Source organism: Globicephala melas, chromosome 16 (assembly GCF_963455315.2).
Source record: "Globicephala melas chromosome 16, mGloMel1.2, whole genome shotgun sequence".
Lineage (NCBI taxonomy): Eukaryota > Metazoa > Chordata > Mammalia > Artiodactyla > Delphinidae > Globicephala > Globicephala melas.
Window position 1 is genome coordinate 33,538,552 of NC_083329.1, and position 23,098 is coordinate 33,561,649.

A 23,098-nucleotide genomic window follows, 5' to 3' on the forward strand; every position below is an offset into this window, starting at 1 on the left:
ACTTTCCATTGGGCTTCCCTGGTAGCGCGGTAGTTGGGAGTCCACCTGCCAGTGCAGGGGACGCGGGTTCGTGCCCCAGTCCGGGAGGATCCCACATGCCACAGAGCGGCTGGGCCCGTGAGTCATGGCCGCTGAGCCTGCACATCCGGAGTTTGTGCTCCGCAGAGGGAGAGGCCACAGCAGTGAGAGGCCCGCGTACCGCAAAAACAAACAAACAACTTTTTATTACTGAAAATTTCAAATACAAAGTAAACAGATAAATATAATGAACTCTCAAGTTCACATCACCTATCTTCAACAATTAATGTTTATATACCCTTGTTTCATCTATGTCTTTACCTACTCACTCCACAAACACCCCATGCATTGTTTACAATTTTTTTTCAGATAAGACTTACATACATTAAAATATACAGATCTTAACTATACAATTTTGACAAGCGGATATACTTTGTCACGGTATAGAACACTTCCATCTCCCCAGAAAGTTCCCTTGTGTCCCTTCCCAGGCAATCTCCCCACCCAGAGGCAGCTACTGTGTTGATTTTTTTTTTTTAACCTTAAATTAGTTTTGCCTGCTTTAGAATTGCATGCAAATAGATATAAGTGTGTGCTTTTCTGTGTCCAGCTTCTGTAGCTCAGCATAATGTCTGGGAGAAATTCATTCCTTCTTATTGCTAAGTAATATCCTATTGCATGAGTACAGCACAATTTGTGTATCCATTCTCCTTTTGATGTCCATTTGGCTTGTTTCCAGTTTTTGGCTAGTTGTGAACAAAGCTGCTGAGCATCGAGCATCGTGAGGATGCGCTTTCATTTCTCACTGGTAAATACCTAGGAGAGTAACTGCTGACTCAAAAGGTAGGTACATTAATTTTATAACTGCCTTTTTGTTACTGAGCTGTAGGAGTTAATTCAAAGATAATATTTTCAAGTTGCTTTAAAAAGAGAACAATTTGTAACCTTAGCATAAAAGGGCTCCTACTTGCCTCTGTGGCTGCCTCTGTTTAGCTAATTTTATACCAAATTTGCTGAAAAAAGTTAATGTGATACTACATACATGGGGAAGATTGCTGAGAGATCAGTTGGTGAATCAAGTTAGATCAACTTTACTTAATTAAATAAGGAATAACTGCAAACAGAAGAAATGCTGATGAAATCCATTCTAAACAAGAATAAGGAAAGCTAAGAAAAGGCTAAAACTAAACAAAAACAAGTATTTTATGTAAGTAAGAAAAGTAAACTTTGGGTATATTCTATAACCTAGATTATTAACTAACATTAAATTAAAAGTCTCCTTTTTAAGAATGTATGTGTAAAACTGAGTCACTCTGCTGTACAGCAGAGATTGGCACAACACTGTAAATCAATTATACTTCAATAAATAAATAAAATTCTACTTTTTAGTCTCACCTGTTTCATTGCTGTTTCACCTATTTTGTCAGAATGTTTGCGAATGCTTTCCAAAAAGTCTTTGAGATCAGACATGGAGATTTCTTTAATATCTTCACGGAGCTTAGGAAGATTTTCTATCATCAGCTGACAAAACCGGTATTGACTAACTCGGGGAAAATACACATTCTCTAATTGTTCCATAGTTTTTAGAGCAGAATAATACCTGTGAGAAGTTAAAAAGAACACTCTATAAAAAGTTCTTATTACATTTATTTTACAAGTAAGTCCAAATAATCAGTCCAACACTCCCAACAAAAAGGATATTGTTATAGTAAAAATAAAATAAATAAAATTAACATTTATTTCTATTTACTAAGCACAAACAAAAACCATATGAAAAAGTTGCAGGATGAAAATTCACTAACAAACAACTTCTTTACTTCATTTCATCGAAATCTATAACATGACAAGCATTATCACAGTCATCACAATACCTTAAATGTATATATGTATAATAGTTCCAAAATTTTTAATCAGAATATTTAGTTATTTGATATATGATTTCATGATATCTCTCCCATCCACATCCCCTACCTTCAAAAAAGTACACGGCACCGGTTTAAATCAAATCAAAGTAAAATATATTTTAAGAAAAATATTTTGGAAAATGTTACACTCTTTAAGGCAATTAGAAATAATATTGTGTCACAAAAACCATTTAAAAAGCCATTAATAGGGCTTCCCTGGTGGCGCAGTGGTTGAGAGTCCACCTGCCGATGCAGGGTACACGGGTTCGTCCCCCGGTCCGGGAGGATCCCACATGCCGCGGAGCGGCTGGGCCCGTGAGCCATGGCCGTTGAGTCTGCGCGTCTGGAGCCTGTGCTCCGCAGCGGGAGATTTCACACACACAAAAAAAGCATTGGTGAAGATGGCAGTGTGGGAAGACGTGGAGTTAGCATCTCACCACAACTAGGGCGCCTGCCAGCCACTGGTGCGGGGCTGTGACGCCCAAGGACATGGGAGTGAACCAGTTGGAGGTAGGGGGACTGAGCGGGGAGGAGAAGTGGAGGCCAGACAGGATCGGTGCCCCTGAGGACAGGGAGATCAGGAGAGGCAGGTGGGAGGGACTCTCCGGAAGGAGTGGGAGAGGGGCAGAGGGCGATCGCCTGGCCCACTGGGCCCGGGGAGCCTGCTGAGCTCCCAAGCCTGTCCCCCCACCTCCAAAACCCCATCCAGGCCACGCCGGTCCTGGGGGCATAGGAGGGAGGCTGGGGAGATCAGGAGAGGCAGCTGGGAGGGGCCCTCCAGGACGGAGGAACAGGAGAGGAGAGAAGGGTGTTTGCGCCGACCACTGGAGCCCAGGAAGCCTGCTGGGCTCCCAGGTGAGGTCCCCCGCCCTCTGAGACCAGGGGTGGGGGGCACGCCTGGTAACCTTCTGTTCCTTGAGCCTAAGCCCCACCCCCCACAGCCCCCAGGGCCTTTTCCAGACCTGTGGGTCCAGAGCATTGGCCCCACCCACCGCCCATCGCCCTTGCTTAGGCCCCGCCCTCCACATCCCAGGCCTCGCTCCCCCCGCTTTTTTTTCCTTTTCCCTCCTCTTTTTTACTATTGTGGTACTGATGTACCTTCCGGTTGTTGATTCATCTATATTTTTATTTTTACATTCTTTCTAACATATCTGTTAGTTTCCTAGTCTTATTTTATTTTTTACTTTGTTATTGTTCTTTTTTTTTTGCCACCCCACGGGTCTTGCAGGATTTTGGTTCGCGAGCCCGGGGTTGGGAAGAAGCTCCTGCAGTGGGAGCTCCGATATCTGTGTGACAAAAAATAATTTTTTTAAAGAAGAAAAAGAGGGACTTCCCTGGTGGTGCAGTGGTTAAGAGTCCGCCTGCCAATGCAGGGGACACGGGTTCGATCCCTGATCCAGGAAGATCCCACATGCCAGGGAGTAACTGAGCCCATGTGCCACGACTACTGAGCCTGCGCTGTAGAGCCCACGAGCCACAACTACTGAGCCCACATGCCACAACTGCTAAAGCCCGTGTGCCTAGAGCCCGTGATCCACAAGAGAAGCCACCACAATGAGAAGCCCGCGCACTGCAACAAAGAGTAGCCCCCGCTCTCTGCAACTAGAGAAAGTCCACGCACAGCAACAAAGACCCAATGCAGCCAAAAATAAATAAATTTATAAAACTAAAAAAAAGTTTTAAAAATAAACTCACTTAAAAACAAAAGTAGGTTCACGTAGTACCCAGCACAATGGAAGTAAACAGACCCACCCATATCAAAGCTCACACCAGGAAATTACAGACCACAGATGACAAAGAGAAGATGCTAAAAGAGAGAAAATGTGGGTCACAAACTATGGATGAGAAATCAGAATGACTGCAAACTTGTCAATGGCAAACGTGGAAGCTGGAGGGCATGAAAGATAGGGCGTGTGTGTGTGTGTGTGTGTGTGTGTGTTATATAATAAGCCTACCTAGCATGCAGATGCAGATCTTAGTTTCTAAATACCATTACTCACTAAAAGGAGCTGTACTTTGGAGGACGGCTCCAGATCTAGGGCAAGAAAAGTACAACATGAGTCTGGAACATCTTACTCATTGTATGATAAGCAAGAAAGCACTCAAAGACAAATGAGGACACAGGAACTGGCTTAAGGGGTTCCCCTAGCCAAACTGGGGACAATTTGTGCATCAAAAAGAATAAAGAGAATTACAGATTATAACTCATTTATTTTTTAAAAATCTGTGAGTCCATAGTGATAATCAGAAAAACAGCTAAAAAGAGGAAAAGTTCTTTACATAAAAAAGTCAGCTAATAAATGTTAAAGGAATGATAGAAGTATAAAAATCACCATTTTGTAACCCCAATGTGATACATGACTAAAATAAAAATCCTAAAACCACTGGGTGAAAGACTGTCAAGAAACAGGACTCAAAATATCACCCCCCACAGATTACATATTAATTGCAAAGAGAAAAATATACCTTTTCTTAAGAGATCTGATAGCCATCCCCTTAAACAAATGATCAAATTTAGGATAACCTAGAGATAATCTGATAGCATATACCTTCTGATGTCATACACAATACCACTTATGTTGTACTCATGCCAAAAACATGTAATCTGCATCTAATCATGAGAGAATGATCAAACAAATCCAAAATGCCCTGGTGTACAAGACAACTAACCTTTTCTTTGTTTTTCATGAAAAACAAAGAAAAGTGGGAAGACTATTCTAGATTACAGGGACAAAAAATACATACTAACCAATATTTCAGGAAGGAAAAGAAGATATAAGACATTTTGGGGACAACTGGGTAAATTTAGATATAAATATTAGATTATGAAATATCTGAAGAAATATATAATGCTCCAAGCTTAAAAATAGAGCAGTAATAGTAAAAGTTAGTTATTTAATGACATAAATGTAAATACCAAAATAATTTCTTAAAAGAGGTAAAGGTTTTTGCCCCTAGGAAGGAGGAATGGTGAATGGCAAAAAGGGAAGGTGATGTCTGTTTTTTTTTTTTTGCAACAAACACACAGAACTATTAACTATTATTGTACTTAAAATATGAGGATGTACAACTTTGATAGATAAAATACAATAAATTAATAATATACACATAAAATAAAAGACGCCTTCAGAATAGATTATGGCTCATGTATTAGTTAGGAACAAAATCATTCTACTAATTAGTACCAATTGGTAAAGACCAATAAAATTCAATGTAAAGCACTATGAAGCAGGACATATACAAATCTGAGTATAGATTTGCATATACTGCAATGTGATAATTAAGCAGTTATTAATAAACAAGAAGAAATGATTATTTCCCTATTTCAAACACATCTCGTTCTGATTTTTCTATGTAATTTAAAAGGGTTCATCTTTAAAACATTTTAAACATAATTACATCTAATGCTCCTACAGCAATTCATAAACTACTTTAAATCACTTTATCTTTCATCTGTCATGTATTCATATGTATTATAAAAGAGAACATGAACTACACTAGCCCAGATTGTCAAAATGTAACTACCCACGCTTTGCTTTCACAAAGTATACACTTAGCCTTTGATTGTGTGCAACGTTAACGTGTTGTTAAGTTAATCAATATTTTTTCATTCCTGTTCAGTTGTCTATTTGTTCTTCATCAATATTATCAATCTCTGATATCAATTACAAAGGACAAGGATCCACAAATAAATGGCTAAGAACTGCTTTACTGAATGATCCTGATGGGCAAATTGCATTAACAAAGAATAGTTAAACACAGAAAAGCAAAACTTCAGATGATTCACTATAATTTACAGTAATTTTATCTATGCTCTCAGTAATAGGAAAAAAAACTCTTATTAAAAATAATTAGGAAAGAAAACAACTCACCTTTTTGCACTCATCTGTTCTTTCAGCTTACTGTACATTTCCAGCACTGCATTAAAAAATATAACTTATTTTAGCTTTCAAAATAAAAAAAATTTTTGAGAGATGAAAATAAAGCAGAGAAGAACATATAAATTCAGTAATTTTCTCCATACCTTGATTTAGGCTTATATTTTCAAATAAAATTTTATACTTCAATTAAATTAAAACATTTTAATTTCTACATATATTGAACATTATATTATATAAATTAATACATTATATTGAACTGGGAACACTTGTACATGCTGACAACTATAACTGAGACATCAACCTAGTAACAATTATCCTAATCAGAAACTTACTACTATCTCTTCCTGCAGTGGAAGTGGAAGTTTGGATTTTAGTTATTTGAGAGAGAAAGTTGAGCAACAGTGAGATTAATTGATTTTGATTCAATATACCAAATAAAATAATGCAACTGTGTTACAGCTCATTAAACAAAATTTTACACCGAACGCACAGAGAAAGAAAAAACTCAAAAGTTTACAGCGGAGAGTAAATTATAATAAAGGCATAAATAAACATAACAAAGTATCTATATTTGTTTTATCATTTCCATCAAAGGCTCAGAAATACAATTATTCAATAAAATTGTTATAAGCTTCAGCAAGAAGACACACTGCCACCAAAAAGGTTTTAATGCAACAATGTAGATTACCATTCATCCTTAGTAAAATTTCAAAGTATAAAGTAGGTAAATTACTGTTTGATCATCAAGTCAGCTCACATTTTCCTAGACAAGAGAGATAGACACATTTTTTTTTTCAGATTTTTTACAGTCTTATGGCTACTCCCTAGGGGTCTTCAGGTTCACAAAAGATATTGTTTAACTGCCTGAAAAACCATAAAAACTGCAATGGTGGCTATAATGAACCAGTCCTAACTCTGCAGACCCTATATATATCTCTATCAAAGTCCCTTTATTGCTATGCAATATATCTCACATTTTCCAATCAAAGCATTACAGTGAACACATAACCTAGGAAAGAGCCTAAAAAACTGCTGCTACAAGTATAAACTTTCTTTGAAGTCTCCTGTTTTATCTCAACAATTCGTGTAAATTTCACAACTACCTTATATTATTTCCATATTGTTTTCATATAAAAATAATGCTTTCCTCAAAAATAATTAATTAACTAATACACCAGGAAAATGCATTGTTTACCCTGTGACTTCTTATATCCTCCCATACTCCTCTTAACCTAAGGAGGAGTTAGGCAGTTGTACAGTAATGGCTTTCTTGTCTTTATTCACATTAGATGGTGGGACCCTTCAGAGCTGGGACTATATCATTTTCAACTTCATATTTCCAATATCTACCATAATGCCTGACACAAAAAAGTAGGTATGGGGCTTCCCTGGTGGCGCAGTGGTTGAGAGTCCGCCTGCCGATGCAGGGGACACGGGTTCGTGCTCCGGTCTGGGAAGATCCCACATGCCGCGGAGCGGCTGGGCCCGTGAGCCATGGCCGCTGAGCCTGCGCGTCCGGAGCCTGTGCTCCGCAACGGGAGAGGCCACAACAGTGAGAGGCCCGCGTACAGCAAACAAACAAACAAAAAAAGTAGGTATGAGTGTATAATTAGATAGAAGGATAGATGGAGGAAAGGAGGTAGTAGTTCTGGATGTGGCTGTTAAGAACACAATGTCGACATGAACTCAGATTTCCTGTCCAGCCTTGACAGCAAAGACAGTAGCAGTAAAAAAAAATCTAGCTTCTACTTCCCTTTATTTCTCTATTTCAAATAGCCCACTAGGGTTGAATAAGCTGAATTTACTCTTTCTTATTCCATCAGTACCCAATTTTTTAGGCTTATTACCATTCAGGGACAAAGCATTCAAACCTAGAGTGTGTTCATGACTATTTCAGTGTATCTGATGGTGACAAAGAAGTATTATTAAGCATTACTATAAGGAAATAGGTTTCTCAACCCTAAAACCTAACATAATAAGCAGACATTTTATTTACTAAAAGTTAATGTGCACATATCCCTGGTCCATTAGAAATTAAGATGAGCAGAATTAAAAAAAAAAGAAAAAAAAAAAAAAAAGATGAGCAGAATTTCAGTGATTCTAAAACAAAAAAGAAAAGCTTTATTCTCACAAGTCAGAAAACAATTTTTTTAGCTAATAAAATATGCTAACAGTTTATGTAATTTGTAGTCTAAGCTAAATTTACATTATATAAATATTATACAAAGCACCTTATTCTATTGCCCTAGATATGGAGGTTCAGGTTCCTTCCAAAAAAAAAAAAAAGTTAAAAATGGGACACTGAGATTTAGCTTACTATATTAAAAAAGGATGTCATATACCTGTTTCCTTTTGTTTGAACAGGGTATATCCATGTAAAGAAAGTACTGGTTAGTTTCTTCAGAATTTATTTGATGTCCCAGGAATATGTGAGCCCTAACAGAGACACCAGAAACTTAGAAACCTAAAAAGTCAGTCTTCCCAAAATATAAGAGGAAAGGCAAGACCGAAAAAGGGAAAAGATCTAGCACTTTTGGATGTTTTCTTATTAGCAAAATGAAATTGTGACCAAAGGCAAACCTGCTTAAGTGACAAAAAGAAAACAATGGAAAACTAAAGGTAAAAAAATTAGGCTAATTAGGAAAATGAAAGAAAATGTAATCAAAAGACACTCTCTCCATGGGAAAGTATTCTGAGGGGAAAAAAGGCAGGGGGTGGGTTGGGGAGGGACAAAGGGCAAACTAGGCAGAAAGGAAATGGAAAGGTAGGGGTTGTTCTAGGAGACTGATGTGACAGATCATCAAATAGGGGCCTTATAATAAGGAAAACCATGAAAATTCAGGGAATAAAGTAGATAAGAAAGAATACCATGGGCTCTGGGGGGGGGGGGGGACAATCACCAAGTAATCTGTAATACCTATAATGTATAATGACTATACACTACCATTAAATTACAATTTCACCAAGCTGAACGTTACATTATAGACAAGTTTAACTTACCTGGAAGGCATAACTGCAATTTTTCTATTACAGTTGTAATATTCCTCTGCTGAATTCTACATCGAATAATATCTTCTGTTTGGACTATCACCTTAAAAAGAAGAAATGTCCATATTTTAAAATGAACAGTTAAATGGCATCTACATATTGAATACTCAAAAAAATGTATCATTTTCTCACCTCCTTTCCAGCATCTTGAAATCTTCGGTTGGTATCAGTAACTTGCACCTTAAAAATAATTTCACCTTAGTTAGACAAATACGCATAAAACTGCCCTGATGTAACTGCTCACCCTTGTAATCAGATCATGCTTCATGAGAAACTTAGAACAAAGAAATGCAAATTCAAATTAACTCTACAGCTTGAACTTGAACTTTTGATTGAAAAGGGCTTTTGTTAACTTCAATTACTTATGACAGTTCTTTTTAACAGATTCTGTGGCAAACTTCTCAAATTTAATCCAGATTTTTGAACTTTACTTGCTTCTCTAAGTCTGTAAAACAATTCAAATCACTGACCCAGTTGACCACTGGTCCCTTTTTGATAACTTCAATGAGGTCTATGTGCCATTCATTGTCTGTAGGAAATAGTGATTGCATTTTATGGTAATTAAACATTCATACTTTGCTGAATGCAAACACTGGGTGGTTGATTAACATCAAACACGGAAATCTCAATCCACAGCAACATTTTAATGCTGCAGGTGCAGGCAAAGCTCAACCTCAAATTTTCCCACATATTAAGTGACTCATTAGGTCATCATAGTAAGGAAGCACATTCTGGTTTATTAAAAATCTCATTAATTTCTGAACAAAGATGCTCAGTGACCTCATTGATGCTGTATTTGGTCTCTTGTTATCTGAATATCCTTTATATAATGGTTTTCTAATCATAACCTCTGGTGAACCAGGGTCATTCTGTCTGCTAAGCTCTCCAAATGTAAAGAAAGATAAATAGGACAATTCTTATAACTAAATATTTTGTATTCTGACAGAACAAATCCAGGTCTCATTTAATAAATAATGTTTTTGCTGTGTGGCAGAAAATGTAGACCAATTTTCCTTAAGAAAACTACACATTGCTATTAAACTAAGAAAAAAAACAATTTCACTATAATTAAATAACTTTGAGAACACAATCATTTATAGTAAGTTTTTAGAAGTTTTCAGAAGATAGCTTTTTATCAATATTGTACTAATCGTCACTTTAGAACTCTAAAACTCCAAATGAGGCCTTTCATTGTGTGAATTTTTTGAGTTCAATTCCCTGCATGGAAAGAAATCCTGTTAAGTCAATGCATTACTTGGTTTACAAAAAAAAAAAAAAAAAAAAAAAGAGATTACTCCTGTCATTAGCATGACAACTGTATTAATAGAGCATTCCCAAATATGTACACTAATCCACTTCTTAAAAATAGTGCATTTAATAATGATTTGTAAATATGCACTATAAACTAATACTTGAGTAATTTGAGAGCAAAGGTAAACAGAATTTTAACTATTTCTTACCTTCAGTTTTTCTGCATCAGTCCTTACTTTAAGGAGTTCTGTAATAGCATCTACAAAACCCTGATGATGAAAATTACACATCTTTTCAATTTCCTTGTCATGATTACGGATACAAGCATCTAACTTTTCCATAAACTTCTTGTGTGCATTTGGTTGGTCATCATACACAGACCTGTATATATACAAAAAGAAAGCTAACATTAACTTCCCAGTTCACCAAAATTTACTCTTTATTAAGCCCAATCTCTGCAAGAGCTGATGTCTTAAAATAAAATCTCTGAAGAGACTAGGTTGATAGTACTGACATTAATAGAAATAATTTGGGTGGAAAATACTTAATTTCTTTTTGAACATGTTAATATTTAAAGAGCCATAGCCCTCTAGATATATCACTAGGCATCTGGAAATAAAAGTTTGAGATTCAGGAGATGAAGTCTTCAAACATACTAGTGCTCAAAAAAGAATCACTAAGTGAATGATGAAGGAATGAATGAACAAACTCCTGATTTCTACAGCATTTACTATGTGTCAGGACATATTCTGAGTGCTTTATATATTAACTCTTTAATCCTCATAACAAGCCTGTAACGTAGTATTGTTATTACCCTTGCTAATTTACAGATAAGTTACAGATTATGTAACTGTCATAAATTCCACAACTAGCAAGTGACAGCTGGTTGCTAGTTGTGGAATGAACATGAATATGGGATATGAATCCTGGTAATCTGGCTCCAGAGTTCATATTCCCAAGTACAAGACCATACTGCAATCACCCCAATGTTCTCTAAACATGACGTTTGCACTCCTACTGTATTTTAGCTCCTGCTGGCTCCACATTGAGGGACTTCCCCATCCACCATGAAGGAAAGGATTAACCTTGCCCAAAAAAAGGTTTGGCCCTTGCTCCCAACTCCTCGGCGGTTAGCCTTGGAATGTCCTGCCTGATAGATGCCTTTGTTTACTTGGGCGCCTTGGGCAATGCCAAATAGTCTAAGCTAACAATGTGACTTACAATGTGATTTACAGTTGATGGGGGCATGGAACCACATGGTATGAGCTCTGGAGGGGCTGAAGATTAAGGTCAGCAACTCAGGCAGTCAGCTGTGCCTATGGGACCAACCCCCAGTAAAAGACACCATGGCTTGGGAGAGCTTCCCTGGTTAGTAATACTCCATGACTGTTACCATGCATCATTGCTGGGGGAAATAAGTGCTGTCCACATGACTCCAGTAGGAAAGGACAATTGGAAGCTCCCTGCTGGAACTCTCCTAAATCCTGCCTGATGTGCCTTCTCCTGTTGTTAATTTTAATCTGTATCTTTTTAAAAATTATTATTTTATTTATTTATTTAGGCTGCACTGGGCTTTTGTTGCAGTGCGCGGGCTTCTCTAGTTGCGGAACACAGGCTTAGTTGCAGTATGTGGGATCTTAGTTCCCCAACCAGGGATCAAATCCTGGGCCCCCTGAGTTGGGAGCACGGAGTGTGAACCACTGGACCATACTGAACCTGAAAGCAGTCTTGGGGACCTCCCAAAAGTGTGTGCCCCCATCTGTTGCCCATGGTTTGAGGTTCAGTTCAAGTCCCATTTCCTCCAGCAGGCCTTTTTCAATCATTTCCATGCCAAGTAATCTTTTCATCTGTAGGACAGACAAAAAGTCAGTCTGCTCACTCTGACACATTATATACAAATATTTCTTTACATTATAACTTAAATGTTTCAAGTATATGTCATATATTGTGTTTCTCCACAAAGACCATAAGCTTCTTGAGGGCAGCCTCCATGTGGCAGATTTTTAGTGAGTACCTATTATAACACTAGACACAGCAATATAAGGTTGCAATCATTAAGAACTTGGGCCTTCAAGAGCTAAGCTAGAACTAGGCTCTGATCTTGGATATCGTCTCTTTTCTACCTATACTGTCTCTAGATCTCACCTAGACTTGGACTTTTAAATTCCATAAACACTCTCACACGTCCCAAATTTATATTTCTAGGCCTGACCTCTCCCTTGAACTTCAAACTCATGCATCACTCCAACTGGATATCTGATAAGCATCTCAAATATGTCCAAAATGAATTCCTATCTTCTTCCCCAAACCCTGGTCCTCCCACAGCCTTCCCTCATCTTAGTAAACTCCATTATTCTAGTTGTTCAGGCAAAAAAACCTTGAAATCATCCCTGACTATTCTCTTCTCTCACCTCCCCACCAAAACAATCCAGCCACATCTCACTACCTCCACTGGTATCACCCTGCACTACGCCAACAACGTGTCTTGCCTAGATTATTGCCAACAGCTCCCTAACCAGTCTCCTTGATTCCACCCTTGTTTCCCTTCAGTCTGTTCTCAACAAAGTAGACAAAATAATCCCACTAAAATATAAGTCAGACCCCATGTCTCTCTTCTGCTCAAAACCCTATTTTTCTTACAGCAGCCTATAAAGCCCTACATAATTCTGCCCCATATTATCACAATTACCTCACTTCCTAATACTTTACTTATTCCACGCCAGCAACACTGGCCTCCTTGTGGTTCCTGAAACCCACCAAGCACATTCCTGTCCTATGCTCCGCACATGCTGTTTCCTCTAGCTGGATCACATTTCTCACACATGGCTGTCTCCCTCTCCTCCTTCAGGTTTTTGGGTCTCCTTCTTGATGAAGCCCTTTCTGGCCACAATATCCACATTATAAACACACACACACACACACACACACACACAATTCCCTTTCCTGCTTTTTTTTTTTTCTAAAATAAAGGAATTTACTTTGTCACTGCATCACTCTTACCACTATTGAATATACTCTCTATTTCACACTTTTATTTTCTGTCTTTGCTCACTGGAATGTAAGTTGCAGGAGGGCAGAGAGTTTTTGTCTGTTTTGTTCCCTGTTGCACACCCAGCCCTAGAATACAGCCTATCATGTAGCAGGTGGTCAGTAAATAATTGATAGATGGACAGATGGATGGATGGAATCAAAAAGGACACTTACTAGCTGTTCAACCTCAGCTAAGCCATCCAACTTCTCTAAAACCAAATTCTCTCAACAATAAAATAGGGATTTAAAAAGTATCTACATCAGAGTGTTATGAGGATTAAGTTATAGTAAACGTACGAAAAACTCTTAGCACAGTAACTGACACATAGTAAGTGTTCAATATACACTGGCTACTATCATAGTATGTACATAAGAGACATCCAATCCTTGTTAAATAAGTGAACCATCTGCTGAATAATTAAGTACTGGCTGCAAATATCAAGTAGCTAACACTCAATTACCCATGCTGTAGGAGCTGACTACCCCTAATACCTGACAATTGTATAGGGACTTTTATAATCTTTACAACTAATGTTTCATTTATTTCTTACACCACACCATAGAAAATATCATTGCCTCCTTTTTACAAATGAGGAAACAGGCATAGAAATGGTAAATGAGTTAGTTGCCCAGCGTCACCTAGTTAGTGAGTGACTGAGGCAGTAGCAGAATTCCCATCTCATGCTTTTCCTATAATTAACACATATAGCTAACAAGAACTCTTAGTTAAACAAACAACATTATACCAAAGGAAAATTTATGTGCAAGAGGAAATTTATTTAACTGACCCTGGTGTGCTATAAACAAATTTTTATTTCATAATTGTGAACAAGTGTTATATTTCTTTAAGTAATGTATATATATGCATTTCTAAGATCATTTTTTACATATTTTAATAAAAGTTTGATATTTATCTGGCTCTTAAAATACCAGGTAGTAAACAGAAAATACCAAAAGAACCTGCTCTTTTTTTTTTTTTTCTATTACTCTTGTAGCATTGTAGCAAAAAACTAGCAAGAGGTATTTCAGGACTGCCCTACTACAGTGTCACTCCAAAGGAAAGTTTGACTCCTTTTGTGAGTGCAAAGGCAATACTGTTATCTCTTTAAAAAATAACACTGACATATAAATAAAAAGAAGAGAAACAACAGTTATTTCCCAGAAGTCTATTTTATTTTAGAAAGTTCTTAAAGTCCAAACCTTAGTGTGCCTTTCCAATTTATTCTCTAGAGCTTTAAAAACTACTCCTGCTTTATAGCGCTTCAGAACACTGCCAGTGCAGCTATCATAGCATCTATTTATATATATACACACATATATAAGGATATAATACATATATTACAGCATATATATTAAAACATATAATAGCAGTGTAACTATTATAGCAGGTGAACACCTTTTTTTCTATTGATGTTATTAGTATGGAGAAAAACAATATCATGACATACGTATTTCCCACCATCCATTAACAGAAAACCAAAGCCTGAAATGGGTGAACTACTTACATTCCATGCCTTCTGCTATTAAAATAGAAAGGTAAGTCCCAATATAGGAAATAAAAATAACATTAAAGAATTAGTACTGTGAATGAGAAGGAAGAGTAGGTCTTGATCTGCCTACTGATTAGTCTCTCCTGACCCTTGGTAACCATCTGCCATTCCAGTCCTGAGTACAAGTTGCACTCCAAGCTGATACAACCACTTGTCAACCACAATCCCTATCAACGAGATCATTCTGAGCAGAGTACACAGAAATGAAGTTGAGATAAAGAAATGTTCTAAATCACAGAAATGAATTACATTTAAACAAAGTATTGAAGGATGACCTGGCAAGTGCCAGAATCCAAAATTCACCAAACGATAGAATATTCTAGGGTCCTGAAAAGAACCCTAGAAAGTACATAGTTCTGCCTTTCTTAATTTAATAGATGCAACACAAATCTAAAAGCCAAATCCAAGCACTCAAAAAAGGCATTAATCACGACATGTAGTCGATTTAACCCTCTACCCACTCTTATGAAAAGTAAAGTAAAAAATAATTACTCTAAAAATTTGCCAATAAAGCCAATAACAAATAGCTAAGTGAACAGAGAGAGGCAGGAAGGGATAAAAGGTGGGTATGTATAGAACACTGGAAAAAGGAAGAAAAGAAGAGCAATTCTTATCCCAAGAATTTTTGCATAGCAAGAATTATCAATCTTCTCTCTGAAGGAATCTATGCTTAATTATAGAGATGATCTGGTGACAAGGTGGAGGGAGACGTTTATGGAGAGAAGCAGAGAAGATGAGCACTCCCTGTCGACAATTCCCCAGAGACTTAGTGGACTAAAGAGGAGTCATATTCTGCTGCTTCTGGCTTAATGTAATAAAGACTACAAAAAAAACAGTAACACACGACCAAGTACTCACTATTAGGTGATTTACATGCATTATCTCATTAGTATTCACTACAGCTTAATGATGTAGATACTGTTAGCATCCCAATCTACAAATGTAGTTTGGGAAGATTAAGACTTTAAGTCCAAAGTCACAGAGTAGTGGGACCAAGATTTAACCCCAGGTCTACCTAGCTCCAAAGCCAGTGCTCTTAACCATTATTTTAGACAGCCTCTCCAATCAGAAATGGTGATAAGCAGCATGAGAATGCAGAGAAGTTACCAGCATAGCAACTAACCAGATCACCTTTGAAGATCAACAATTGAGAATGACTCAGTAGGGAATCCCTGATGTGCACTGTTGCACCCATCAGGTGAAATCATCCAACGAACAGAAAAAGGGGATGAGAACTGAGGCATAGCTAATTGTTAGGCAGTATTAAATTACAAACGCAAGAAAATAAGGAGGAACAAAGTATGAAGCAGAGAAAACTGAGGGCCCGGTACTCAGCTAACCTCAGCTGACGGGACTCTGAAAAATCTATTTTTCTTTTTCCTTTTTATGTCTTTGAATGATAATCATTATTCTTTGAAATTCTGACTTGCAGGGCAAGAAAGGAAATACCAATCAGCACTATTCATTCCTTGAATCCTAAGTTGGTTAAGAGTTGTATCCATCTAATTAGTGTGCCAGATATATTGCTGTTCTAAATGTTCAAGCAATATACAATGTTACTGAAAATAATTTTTTCTTCTTTCAAAATGTCCCCAGGATTTTATAATGTCTGTTGGCAAGCCTAATCAAGTTTCTATAAATAAATACACACAGATATGACAAAACCAGAAAGAGTGAACATTAGAAAGTCGGTAAATTTTCCACTACCCACATCCACTGTGGGTGCAACTTAGTGCTCCATATATAGATAATGACTTCAATATAAGAGTCCAGTCAGCACTTCCAAAAGCTTAGCACAATAAAACCTTACTTCTGGCAAAATTTAATGCTAATCAGACAAAACTCAGATGCAAATCAATTTTAAAAGAAGAGATGACTTTAAAACTTCGTGAAGAAAAACAAAGATGGACTACGCTACACTATGATTTTATTTACATATTTTAACTTTAGCAACTAGGAATGCATAAAAGCATTCCTGTATGTCTTAAAAAATGTTTATGTCTTAAGAGCATAGCAAAAAAAAATTTTAGGTACACACTTTCTATCTTCATTATATCTAATCTTCCACAGCAATGCAAAGTACGGAAATATGAGTTATCTCACAGTATATGATCATCTGATATATCAGGCTTATAGGATGTAAACAAGTAAATGTGCTTTCTGAAATGCCTCTTGAATTGTATGCACAGGGCTCCACCTAGTGGTAATAAAGTAAATATAAGAAAACTAAGATGTCATTTAAATGTTAAAATTGGTTCTTTGAAAATTAATGCTTTTATCATCAAATCAAATGTCTTAATGGAGGCACTCAGGCTACTTCGATATTTTAGACAGATGCTACGTTCTGTTAATAATATTAATAATTTACTAATCTTAGGAAAACATCTTTCTGAAGGAAAACAAACATTCACAAGATACTATGTGAAAAAGAACTCTCTTCTTATTACTGGCAACATTAGGATTTTTTTGTCAAAAAGCATATAATACCCGTACACTATTTTCAGTATCTTTTTCTTTCATTGTATCTTCATTGTAAAAAAAAATTCCATCATAATAACTCTAAAGAAAATAAAATCTGTTTCCTGAGAAATTATTTTTTAAATTTTCTTTTACTAAAATACTTGTATCAGCTACTTCTGACCTCCACTGTATGCTTTTTAATATCATTTTCTACTTTTTCAAACATTAACCACATTTCTTTCACCAGTTCCTCAAATGACACATTTGCCTTAATTCTGTACTTCTAGTAATAAAAAATTGTGTTTGCATCCATTTGAGCATTCTATATTCTTCCCGTCCATAGGCATTTTTCTATTCTCTCACCAAAGTTTCTAATGGCTTATCAAACTTAATTTCTAAAATATTAATTTTATATTTCCAATAATTAGTATTCAAGATTTGGTATTTCATATTAATGAGATTATTTATGATACTTTTTCAGCAATTTCATACTTGTATTGAATGCTTTTCATGTTCTAAGTACCAATCATACTGATTAGTACTAAAATTTTGGTTACTAACTATAAAAATATACTTTTCTAATATTAAACATATTTATGACAATTAACCACCCTAGGATTATCAGCTTTTGACAAATTTAACATTCCTAAAAATGCTGCTATGAAAACAATGTTAAACGTAACACAGAAAAAGTGATCAGAAGTTTTCAAAAAGCTATGAAAACCATCGTATCCAATACAAATTACTTGCTATCAATCTCAAAAATAGTTTTTAAAACAGGTTTTCGGTATATCAATAAATTTGGTAAATTCAGCAAACTGGTCATGCAACAAACCAGTCATTTGGCAAGTAATTTAAGGCCAAGATTTGAAAATATTTCCTTAAATAGAAGCATATGAATTGCTAGTTTAAGTTCTTTCAGAACAGGATATATGTAAGCCCCAAGTATAAAAGGGCAGTTACACACCAGTGAGACGCTACTTTGTCTCATCAGCAGTTCTCTGTGCCTACTGTATGGATCCTGGAAACTAGGAGAAGCTACACTGAGATACTCTAACTGCTCCTACCCTAAGTGACCACTTGGTTTTTGTATCCTAGGCTATGTAAATTGGAAATGTAATCTAATTTTTCAGTGGAGCAGTGTCTTTAATACCAGTTTATAACCCACTTGAAAACCTGCAGCTAGAATCAGAAATGGGACTTGAAACACTGCAACTCTCTTCAGCAGCCTTTAGATACATTTAAGGTGTCCCAAATTCCAGTAACATCCATATGAGAAACAATAAGCTAAAATATTCAAAGACAGCAAATGAGTTCTCATTGGGGAGAAAAGCCCCTTTTACATAAGGTCACATGATTTGGAATTCTTTTTTTTTTAAACAATGAATAGCAAAGACACCATTTCCCTTCCTTAAATACACAAAAGGACTGCTCAAAGTACCACTCCATCTTGGGGAAAAAAATAAATTTATATTACAGTAATTTAGCAATTTAGAACAGCAAGAAAAAAAATAGTCAATATAAGGTGTCATGTTAAATGTTAGTATTCCTAACATTTTCCATTTCATCAAATACATCAAACATGAATAACAAATTCCCATAACTTTCCCTGCTTCTCTGTAATCCAGGTGCAAATAAGAAGTGAAATAGCTCCAAAGCATTAACAGCAGGATAAAGAGAAAGGAGAATTCTTTCCAACAATATTCATTAAGTACCAACCATGTACAACAGAAACTGAAAATTAAGCACAAAAGACAGGCATATGCACAGGTAACTTTAATACAGAGGATGGCTGCTCCCTAAATCATTAAAATTTATCTGTGCTGAGCCTAACTCTTCAAGGAGGCAAGAAAGTAAATGAAATTTTATAACACAGGTCCAAAATTCTCTGACACACCTTCCCTTTCCTTTGAATTTGGACAGGCTTATGACTGCTTCAACCAATGGAATATAACTTAAATAATAGTATGTGACTTCAGAAGCTAGAAAAAAAGCCATGCAGCTTCCACACAGAGGTCTTTAGATACTCATTCTGGGGAAAACCATCCATCACGTAAGAATCTAACAATCCTAAAAATGACATGCTGAAGAGGCCACATGTGGGCGCTCCCAAATGACAGCACATCATCTGCCAGCAATGTGAGTGAGCCACCGTGGCTGTCTAGTCCAGGTGAGCCTCAGCTGATTTTAGCCCAAGCAGCAACCAGTATCTGACTGCAGTCGCATGAAAGACTCCAAGCCACAACTGTCCAGCAGAATCCTTCCCAAACCTCTGAAAAAGGTTTCTAAGTACATGAACAAATTGTTTGGACATTTGCTTAAAATATTTAAAATCGAATTAAATTTAAATCTTTTCCAGAATAATTCTTTTTTTCACTATTTCTTTTTCCCTTTTGGCACTAATCCTTTTTGGCACTGTCCTTAACTTCCTTTTTGACCCCAGGATGCTCTTCCCCACAATATGCCTCAATCTTAAACTTCCTTCAGAATTCACCTCAAGATAGTTCCTTTGGGATACTTTCATGAATAGCTATATTGAATAATGAATTCCCCATTACCTAGAATTTTCCCACCTCTTTTACATACAGTCTATAATACACTATCTTTTTTTTTTTTTTTTTTTTTTTTGCGGTATGTGGGCCTCTCACTGTTGTGGCCTCTCCCGTTGTGGAGCACAGGCTCCAGACGCGCAGGCTCAACGGCCATGGCTCATGGGCCTAGCCACTCTGCGGCATGTGGGATCTTCCCAGACCAGGGCACGAACCCGTGTCCCCTGCATCAGCAGGCAGACTCTCAACCACTGCGCCACCAGGGAAGCCCAATAATACACTATCTTTTATTTATTTGTATAACACATCAAATTTATTCTCCAATTACTTAGTGTATGTTTTATCTTCTAAATTCCTTGAGAACTGAAGGTGTCTTCAGTCCACAAATGCTGTGAGGATGCAAAGAACTGTAAATCTTAATAAAGAGAAAAGGTTCACTAGAGGGCACTCTTCACCAAAAAGTAATCTCTAGAAATCCAAATATTTTTCTTTTACGATTGTATCAAAATACGGTGTGCATCTATCTCATACTCAACCTAATTAACAACTAAGTACTGTGAAATCAAAATAAAAATATTTCCTCCTTTTTTAAATCTGCTTTATGATGTTATCTACTGCTTTAATATAATGGTTAAAAACAGCAGAACAACAAAAACAGACATACAAATCAATGGAACAAAATAGAGAGGCAAAAAATAAACCCACACACCTACAGTCAATTAATCTACGATAAAGGAGGCAAGAATATACAATGGAGAAAAGACAAGCAAGTAGTGTTGGGAAAGCTGGACAGCTGCATGTAAATCAATGAAATTAAAACACTCCCTCACAGCATATATAAAAATAAACTCCAAATGGTTTAAAGATCTAACTATAAGACATGATATCATAAATCTCCTAGAAGAGAACATAGGCAAAACATTCTCAGACGTAAAACGTAGCAATACTTTCTTGGATCAATCTCTCAAGTCAAAAGAAATAAGAGTAAATATAAACAAGTGGGACCTAATCAAACTTAAAAGCTTCTGCACAGCCAAGGAAACCATTAACAAAATGAAAAGACAGGGCTTCCCTGGCGGCGCAGTGGTTGATGCAGGGGACACGGATTCGTGCCCCAGTCCAGGAAGATCCCACTTGCCGTGGAGCGGCTGGACCTGTGAGCCATGGCCGCTGAGCCTGCGCGTCCGGAGCCTGTGCTACGCAACGGGAGAGGCCACAACAGTGAGAGGCCCGCGTATCGCAAAAAAAAAAAAAAAAAAAATTAAAGTCAGCTGTAAATGCATTTCATTCTAACTCTGAAAGAAAGGATTCCAAAGTTATTCATTTAAAAAATAAATATACATTAATATATATTAATTTAATTTTTACAATGTGTTTTTCAAAAGACACTTTGCCAAATAAGTGTAATTCAGAAATAGTGTGGAAGAAAAACGAAAGATGGTTACCCTGATACAAGGCTGATCCTAACTCCCACTATTCATCCTGACCACACAGTCCACTTCTGCTGGTCATTTCAGAGCTCAGCAGAAAAAACGGACAAAAAACACGAAGTTGAGAAGAGCAATTCTGTGTCCATTCAAAAGCAGAATATAATTAACAAAATAAAAATAATCTTTTACATTTGTACTGGTGCTTTGCAATCCACAAAGCAGTTCTGCATACATCATTGCATCTGATACCAAGAACCCGAGGGAAGTGGACAGGGCAACTGGTTTTATCTCTGCCTCACAGATGAAGGAAATGAGGCTCAGAGAAGTTAAAGGATTTGCTCAACAGCACGTGTCTACAAAAGGCCAGAGCCAGGTCTACAATCCAAGTCTTGAACTCACACGGACTGTTAGAGAATATTGCATGAAAAAAGGTAAAAGGAACTCACTGCAAAAAATCACCAAACACTCAGTTGCTGAAATTCTTTACCTTAAATATGTCAGTAACATGTTCATTACTCAATTCCAGAGCATCTTTCTTATTACTATGGCAATGCCTCCATTAATGAATTCTCTCAAAATTAAGCTCCTTTAAAATGAAGTTGGCAATACTCAAACATCAACAACACACACACACTCACTCACAAACCACACAAAGAATAGTTGCCTGCCTTCACATTCAGGCCTGACAAAAACAGAAAACAAAACAACAAACAAACCATTGTACATGGATTCTATTAGGCCCGGTCTACCAAATTGAAAATAACTAGCCCTTCTAGTAAGAAAGGCTAAAAGCAAATCTGATTTATGTTCTTTTTAACACAGGAATGAATGAATGAGGATAGGAATGATGAAAAAAGAGAAGGCAGGGAAAGATGGTATCTTGTTTTTTCCATCATTTAGAATTGAAAAAGGGCCTGAAGAGGGTACAAAGGTCAGTGATTTTTCTTGCATCAAGCAACCCCCAGTCCTGGAGAGAATAAACCAGAGACTGGCCTTACTAAAACTACTGGAGGCCTGTATCTTGTAACTGCAGAGCTGCAGAGGAATAAGGGACCTATATCTGACCTAGTACAAGTTCAAGATACAGGACCCTCCCTCCCTGAGTATAATTCTGGTCACATTCCTCACTGATCCAATCTTAATGTAAACCTTCCCACCTTTTTAAGTTAAAATTTAATATTGTTTTTATATTGCAGCTTTCATTATATGATACTCTAAATCAGAAGGCAAAGCATCATGACTAAGAGTACAGGCTCAGAAGCCAAATGGCCTATGTTCATGTCTAGCTCACCACTTACTGACTGCCTAGGGCAAATGACCTAATCTATCTCTACCTCAGTTTCTTCATCTGCAAAATGAGTACCTCATTTGCTTCTTATGAAGATTAAATAAAATAACACATATAAGTGTTTAAAACAGTGGCATATAGTAAATATTCAACAGATGTTAGCTATTACCTATTATTTCCTACATGATTATTTTCACTTCCAGGAACCAAGATTCTAAGAAATTATTTTAGAGTTCATATCACCGTTCACAGAATTTCACAAAAAATAAGAACCACCTAAATGTGCAACAACAGGAAATAATCAAATAGAGAAAATAGGTTGAAAATTATATATAATGTAATTTAACTTCATTTAACAAATATTTAACAAAGATCAACATTTAAAATGTTGAATATCATAACTTCAATAAATAAATATTTGTTGTTTCTAACATAAAAAATGACTAGAATTTTGATTATCCGTAAGCAGTAGGGAAAAAAGTGATTTTTTTCCCTCCTCTCTATTCTATATATTCTTCAAGTTTTCTATAATGAAGGTTCTTGTTTTTCATTAATTCAGTTCAAAAAGTATTTAATATGAGTCTGTTGTACCCATGGCATTATGCTACGTAACACAGTTGGAACTAATCAGAGATGCATGACAATAATAAGCTTCATGGACTATTACATTAGGCCTGCATTTAAGATAT

The 23,098-nt window shown here is 36.6% G+C and overlaps 1 protein-coding gene across 2 annotated transcripts in view; it reads right to left on the reverse strand.

Moving 5' to 3' along the window:
* EXOC6 (exocyst complex component 6) overlaps window positions 1-23,098 on the reverse strand; it is a 194,976-nt gene that overhangs the window by 148,154 nt on the left and 23,724 nt on the right. For both annotated transcript variants that reach the window (XM_030865100.2, XM_060286255.1), the window contains exons 2-6: window positions 10,312-10,483; window positions 8,984-9,031; window positions 8,804-8,894; window positions 5,795-5,840; window positions 1,414-1,618 (exon numbers count right to left, since the gene is read on the reverse strand). In XM_030865100.2, coding sequence (XP_030720960.1) covers window positions 1,414-1,618; window positions 5,795-5,840; window positions 8,804-8,894; window positions 8,984-9,031; window positions 10,312-10,483 — 562 coding nt within the window. The remainder of the gene's footprint in view (window positions 1-1,413; window positions 1,619-5,794; window positions 5,841-8,803; window positions 8,895-8,983; window positions 9,032-10,311; window positions 10,484-23,098) is intronic.